The sequence below is a fragment of the Stegastes partitus genome, unplaced genomic scaffold, assembly GCF_000690725.1.
Source record: "Stegastes partitus isolate 25-593 unplaced genomic scaffold, Stegastes_partitus-1.0.2 Scaffold1895, whole genome shotgun sequence".
In the NCBI taxonomy this organism is placed as follows: domain Eukaryota; kingdom Metazoa; phylum Chordata; class Actinopteri; family Pomacentridae; genus Stegastes; species Stegastes partitus.
The window spans coordinates 50775-58736 of NW_007579626.1; the positions used below are offsets into that span (position 1 = coordinate 50775).

The following is a 7962-nucleotide window of genomic DNA, read 5'->3' on the forward strand; positions in this document are numbered from 1 at the left end:
TACATTTACATGTCACCGTTCTCTTTTCGCTGTCGAAATATAAATTAAAACACAATCTGTGACAATCTGAAAGTGCAAATGAAGTTGGAATTTGTATTTCATTGTCAATAGAATAAACCTTCTCTGCAATAGATAACATTTAACTCCACTAAGTGCCCTGTCTTTTGCATTAACACTTACAAGTTAGCCTCGTCTGTTAGAGTCACATTTGAAATGAAAATGCAGTTTTTTCTAACAACTTGTAAAGGCTTATCAAATGCACTTTTTAAAAAAATTATTTACAAAATATTCAAATGCAATAAGCCTCGAGTCTTTTGAATGTTCTAACAGCTGGAAAACAAGAATTAAATAAATACTGTCATCTGTCCCGCAGGTTAACTCTTTATATAAAAAAGGCAAGTCATATTTTTATTCTTATTTTAAAACTGTTACAAAACTGCATTTTCAATTTGACAACAGTTGACTTTAGTGGCATGTAAATGTAAATGCAAAAGACTGGTTCCACGGTAGACAGAATGCCCATTCAGTTAGCTGAACATGTGGATGCAAATTGATTTGTAGCTTATTCAGTGTCGTTTTATTAGAATAACATGTGCACATACACTGTTACCCATAAAGTTAGAAGAAAGTATGTTTTCTTTACCTCTTCTCATGAAATGATTGTGACAATGTGATTTATTCTTGATAGATAAAGTGTATATCTTCTTAAAAGTTTATTGATATCGCACAGTAAAACCAAAACAAAAATAAACTTTGCAAAACGGGGAATCAAGCCTAAAACAAAATGGAGGTATTGAACAATAACATGAAGGGTTTTGTTTACATTGTTCAACCTTGGTCATATAACTGGAAACACTTCTTATTTGAGGGGATTTCATGCATTAGAATGTCCAGTATCACTCTTTCAAATGTCAGTCAGTCACTAGTATTGAGTCTGGCCACCCCTGACATGGATCAATGCATTAAGACATCGTGGCATACTGTCCACAAGCTTGTTGATGGTGTCAATGGGCAGGACGTCCCGCTATTCAGTCAGATCCAGAAGTCAGAATTGGTTTCACCTGATAACTGGGACTCAGTATGTGATCATTGCACCTGGTCAGAAGGAATTACTGAAGTGTATAAATAGAAATAAATAAGAGGAATGTGTCTGAAATCAAGAAATATTCCAACTCTATGGGCAGCAATGTAATGCTATAGTGGAATTACATTTTAAGTTTCAAATTTAGGTGATCATTTAAATAAAATCTGTTATAAGCTTCAATACGAACAAAAGTAAAGACTTCAAAAAATGATGAACCGATAAAAGGATAAGTTGTGATTATGGTGGCAATGAGAGCATAAAGAAAAAACACAAAAAGCATCTGCAAAAATATAAAAATAAACATCCACATAGTAAAATCCTGCAGATTTGAAGATGTTTTCTTTTTTTTTTTTTCTGATGCAACTGATGACTTGAGTAACATCATGAGTCACAAACCATGACAATAACAAATCAGTTCCAGCCGCTGCTCTTTGCTGGATGCCACTGCACTCACACTGTCCTATGTTCTTATATCTGTGTATGGCTTGTTATCTACTTTTCCCCCAACAATGTCACTGTACTTTGTACAGTTTAATGCTTCAAAGCAGCTGACAGTAAAGTTATCTTTCTTGAGAACTTGTACACAACATAAATGTGATGCAGCATTGCAGTGCACAGGCTGCATTGGTGATATCGTGATGACAAACTACAGAGTATGAAGGGACCACATTCTTTGAAGATGTCTTTACAAAACTTTTCTACATGAGTAAAGGTTTGTTCCTGGTCTAGTGAATTCCTTAAACTCCTGATATGCTGCCTCCACTGCTGATCCATGTGACGGTGTACGTAGCTGGTGTGCAGAGGGACACTGTTGCTGATTCCTTATTCAAAGCTGATTTTGTAAAAAAAAAAAAAAAATCATCCAACGTAGATGCCAACGTAGTTTGGCATTTTGCCATCCGTTTGGTTGCCTTTTGTATTTTTCACTTTACTTTTATCAGATGAATTAATAGCTATCTCTACAACAAAGAAGAAGCTGCAGCAGGTAATGGATGGTAATAACTTTAAAAAAAAAAAAAAAAAACAAAGAAAGAAAATTACAGATTAAGTGATAAAAATAAGATTGCAAAAATTTGGATGCAAAAAAGAAAACTGCAAATATGTGTTTGGATGTAATTATAGTGAGCTGGAGAGTTCACATTATTTCAAATATTGGGGTATTATATGTAATTATACTCATGGATCATTTCATATTGCTATTAAATGTTTGCTCTACTAAGAAAATGTAGAAGAGTTGATTTGCAAATAAACATCAGAGTAGAATCAACGGACTGGTTACGTGTGTTTTGTCGTTCATATTTCAGGTGTGGGGGTGTTAAAAATACATCATTCAAACTTAAATACATACTAAGAGGTTTTTACTGTGTGAAAGGTGTGACTGGAAACCAGTTTATACCAGTTTATGGGTTAGTTGATACACTGAGTTTTAAGAGTTGTAATTTTGTGACCTTCATGTTGAATCTAAAAGGAAGATAGAAGCAGCTGACTTCAGGGAAGCTAACTAGAATTTCACAAGAGGAGGACAAAGGTATGAAAAGGAAACTAGAATGTGTAATTCATACAATGAAAACCTGCTGAGGATGTATTTTTGTATTATACATGTATTTATCTAAATGTATACATATGGAAGTCATGCAAAACTGAGACAAGTGTTTGCCTCTATGTTAGGCATCCATCTGTGTCTAGTTTTGTTTTGTCTGAATCAACTTAAACTTAAAATTTTTTTTTGAAAAATGTGAAAGAAGAATTGTATATTTGTACTGTCATGACTTCAATAAATAAAACGAAAAAGTAGAGTACTTGTGTAATTAATTAATAAATAATGTCCATCTATGCTCTTAAACACACACCAACAGTGCTGCTTTGTATCTACCTGTGTCGCTGTGTGCCTAAGCTGTAGTAACCTAAAGCTGGTCCCACTGTTTATCTGCCATAGTTCACAACTGTAAGACTCTGCTGCTACTTTCTGGCTAAAGTTCATACTTAACACTTCCACTCTCTTTCAGTCTTCAGGCATTTATATGTCACTTCTGCAATCTAATGTTCTTTATATCAGTGTAAAATCAGTGAATCAAAGAACACTTGTTTCTCTGATCACCATGCCAGAATCCTCTTTAACTGTATAAATCGACTGGTCCCCTGCTAAACCAGCCAAATGAATCTCCCCAGAGAGAGATGCAAGGATTTTTTTAACCTACTTAGAAGANTGGTTAATATTGTTTTTATTTTATTTTATTTTTCTTCTGAGAAGTGATGTGAAGCTTGTGTCTTTCTCTTCACTTTTGTTTCTATCTTTGGCAACTAAATACTTAGTGACAGTGAAGTGTGTGGCATACAGTGTGCTGTTCTCTCGTAATAATTTGTTATGTCTGTTGATTTTTCTAGTATTGCATCAAGTCTTTCTTCCAGGTCTTGCAAAAAATTGGAGAAGAAATTCAGTTTCTTTCTCAAATAGATACTTGATGAATAAAAAACATTAGAACTGTGTAAATGCAATGCACTGTTGTTTCAGATTGCACCACTAGGTGGCGTCAAAGTAAAATAAATTAAGTCTTACTGCATAAACAATCAATCAAGTACACGCAGAAGAATACGGCTGTGTGTGTGTGTGTGTGTGTGTGTGAGCTGCACCTCTGTGTTGACTGATTGTGGACCTCAGCAGCCTCGCTCATGGCTCTGATCCACTCCTCCTGTTCCTCATGGCTGTCAGCACTGAAGTAGTACGTCCTGGTCCCAGCATGCTCCGCCTGCATACAAAACGCCACAGAACCCTTCAGCTCCCTGTCCTCACACTCCTCCTCCTCTTCTTCCAACCACACCTGCAAAGTGAGAAAAAAAAAAACGACAATGAGAGGCAGCACATAACTCCCTCATTAGTCGGGCAGTTCATATAATATTCAGCATCTCCATCATTTTCAGCAGCAGTAGCTTTATCTCCTCATGCAGTTAAGTAGCAGGCTATTAAAGACATCCATCATTTCAGTTGTTATAGCTGATTACAACTTGGACTTTATCTTTGAACCTTTTCAGCCATATTTCCTCTCACGTGAAGTCATTACTGAGTTGTGGGAGCTTGATAATGCATGCTGGTGCTCAAGAAACACAAGCAGTCAGATAAAAGAGGGGCTGAAGGCAAACATAAGAGATGAGGACGATTTATTATTTCTATGATTATTAGACTATATGAATAAAATTGGCTCGATTGTAATCATTCGTTATAAGCATACAGCTGCCTTCCTTTCTTACTTCTAAATGTCTGCCGTGTCACTCACTGTTTGTAGTGATGGCATCGTGTTTCCTGTGTCACGCTGTTGTAACTGATAGTGGACATTACTATGATGATTCATTATTTAATTAATGTACAATCCTTTGACTGACTGTGTTGAAGGTCCTCTTACACTTCCAAAGAGACACACATTACAAAATCCCCAAATGTCCTCAATTTAACAACAACACATTGTAAGGTTTATGTGGATGGTATTAAGACACAGTAACAACACTGCAGTGTACAGACTTGCACAACCGCGTTGACATGCAGCCAATAGCTGAACAACCCAAACAGTACAAGACTGGAACGATGAATGAATCCTGTGACATGCAGACATGCAGTATTACACATAACAGACACGATCGTGCATCCTTTGCAGACAAGACGGCCGTAACGACGTAGGAGACAAAATATGAACACTGTACCTACTGTGCTTTCAACCACATAGCCAAGGCCAGCAGACCTCTCAGGGGGTGGATGAAGGTGGTGGGGAGAGGAGACAGTAAGGAGGGAAGGTGAAGGATACGAGTGTCAAAGGTCACTGCTGGTCAGCATGATACTAGGGCTTATAGTGGCTTGAATTCTTTTCTTTCTTTTCTTAATAATATTCCCCCCACTTAAATGTTTAAGACCATCAAACAAACAAAGATAACCAAAGTAAACACAAAATGCAGTTTTTAAATGATGAGTAAATGTTTTCTGAGAGAACAGCTATCCAAACCTACCAGTAACAGTAATTGCCCTCCTTGTTAAATCATAAATTAACTGTGGCTAGTCACATTTTTTGGAAAGCTCATTTCACTGACCACACCAAAGCCTGATGACCTCCAGACCTGTTCGATCAAGAAATCACTTCAATAGAACCTATCTGACAAAATGAAGTCGACCAAAACATCTCAAAAAGCTGCAACAAAATGCTGCGATCTAAAGAAATTCAAGAACAGATGAGACATAAATAAATTGACATCTGTCTGGAAAAGTGTACAAAGCCATTTCTAAAGCTTCAGGACTCCAGTGAACCACGGTGAGAGACATTATCCACAAATGGAGAAAACACGGAACAGTGGGGAACCTCACCAGGGTTCTCCACCAAAATTATCCCAAGAGCACAGCGACGACTCATCCAGGAACCCCTGAACTTGCTCTATAATCGCTGTATAATTCAGATTCAATATAACAAATATAATAATTCTCCAATATTTGGGATTTCTCCGTCATGTTAGTTGATCTTGTGTCAGGAGGTATGGGAGCTCAAAGAAATTATATGAAGTGACAGAATTTCCAAATAGTCTTAATGTCCACTGTGATGTGAATATTTGTTCTAATTACATATTGATATATACATATACTTCTCTACTTTTATGCCCATTATGAGAATCAATGGTATCAATCATACCTATTCATAAACTAAATGCCAAAGGCTGCAGGAGTCAGTCCTTCTTTGCCATTGAGGTAACCAAAGCTCCCAAAGCAGTGTGAACACCATGCAGTAAAACAACCACTTGACAGCTTGACTGATACGTCCCAATGAGATCTTATTTAGATTTATCTAATGACACATTTTCCATCTGAAGGCTTGAAGAGACAGCGTTGGACATGTTATTATAATTACGTTCTTAACTGTTTTTCCATAAGCTACTGTTTCTATAAAAAAAAAAAAAAAGATGGTTGTTAAATTAAAATTAAATTAAATCAATTTGCATTTCTTAGAGAAAATACAGTGTAAATGCTGAAAGCTGTAGTTGGCATAGTTGCAGCTCATTACGGTTGCAGCTGCTGCAGCTGTCTTGCTGCTCCTGGAGCTTTGGCCCAGCTGTGGCAGCAGGCTGCCGGGTCTGCAGTGTGTTCACAGCTGCTGAAGCTTGGAGTGGGATGCAGAGTTAAGATGAACTGATAACTGGAGGCATGTTTGTGCCTGAAAGCATGGAAGAGAAGGAGCACGTCGAACCCTTCAGTATTGTTGGTAATTGGCCACATTTTGGTGTTATTGCAACACCTTTTGAACACATCTGACTCCAGGTCTGCTCTGTGCTAAGTTTGGTTTCTTTATACTTCACAGTACTTCAGATATCCGGGATTCTGAACAGTCCTCAACAAGTTGCTAAATGTTTTCACACCCAAGTCAAACTTGACATTTTAAAAGCAGAACAATGCTGTGACTTGTATTGTGTATACTTGTTGTTTTAGTTGGTATGGCGCCCCATAGCAGCCAAACTGCATCAACCTCAGCAGGCTTATGTGTAGCCTCAGTCTGCACACTTGGTTTTATTTACAAAATACTAACCACAAGGTGGAGCTATTGCTGCTGAGTATTTAAAGCCCTGCAGACAAGTCCACAAAGTATCTGTAGTTTTATATTTTTTAGTATTACAAATCATCATGGAAACAACATTACTACTACTACGACTAGTACTACTAATAATAATAATAAAACTGGACTAACACACACACACACACACACACACTACCCCTATTGTGTTGCTATTGTCCGTGTTGTGTTGTATTGTCCATGCTGAAATTGTACATGTTTGCACTACCTGTCCCCATATTTCTATTTTATTTTATTCTATTTTATTTGATTTTGTTTTATCTTTTTCTGCACTGCATTCTTTGCACTACATGTTTGTCCCATGTTTACATGGTCTCAGCCGTAACCCAGGGTCTCCTCATGTAGCTCTGCTGCATACGACTTGTTAAATGTTCACTGCTGTTGTTGTGTGTAGGACCTTAGCTCTGGATCTGGGAAACGCTGTCTCATTTCACTGTGTACTGTACAGCTGTATGTGGTTGAAATGACAATAAAGAACTTTTGAACGTGAACTTTTTAAAATAATAATAAAAATAAAAATAAAAATAAAAATAAAAATAATAAATACCAAGAACAACAATAATGCTATTTAAAAATTTCTAATAAATATTTGATTCTCAATTAAATTCATACTATCATGCAGAACAACAATAGAAGAGACTAAAACAACAACACTAATACTAATAAATAGTATATTAAACAGTAGTAATAATATATTAGTAGTAAAACAAAGACAACAATAGCATGACTGCTGGTTTCATCGGTTACTTTTAAGTTTAATTTGTGCACTTGTGTATTAGTGGTGATGGAAATGATACCACCAGACTGCTTATACATTCAACTGTGGCTGCTGAGCAAAGACTAGTGACTGAAGCCATCCTCTGTGTGTGTGTGTGTGTGTGTGTGTGTGTGTGTGTGTAGGAGGAGGAGCAGCAGTACTGTCACACGCCAGCAGGAGGAAATGATGTCAGTGAGATAAACAGGAGTCATTTCCTTCCACGGTGGAGCAGTGAGAGACTCCACCTCCAGCAGTGACGAGGTGATGAAATTGCCTGAAATGGCTGTATCGTAAGAGGCAGCAGTAACCTAGCAACAGAGGCGGGGGAAGCGTGTGTGTGTGTTCGCGTGCACCCTTCCTCCTTTGTTGTCCTTCCTTTGTTCAAACATTAAGGTAGCGAGAGAGGGAAGAATGAATGAAGGAGGAAGGTAAGATGGTTGATGTCGACATTGTCTCTCGCGTTTCCTTTCTTAAAAATAACAATCATTTTATCTACATTTACTGATGTTTAATTTCCTTTGGTA

General features: G+C 37.2%; 1 protein-coding gene across 2 annotated transcripts in view; it reads right to left on the minus strand.

Moving 5' to 3' along the window:
- The window catches only part of plekha6 (pleckstrin homology domain containing, family A member 6), a 103850-nt gene that overhangs the window by 33443 nt on the left and 62445 nt on the right, over positions 1-7962 (minus strand). For both annotated transcript variants that reach the window (XM_008302846.1, XM_008302847.1), the window contains one exon: positions 3716-3903. In XM_008302846.1, coding sequence (XP_008301068.1) covers positions 3716-3903 — 188 coding nt within the window. The remainder of the gene's footprint in view (positions 1-3715; positions 3904-7962) is intronic.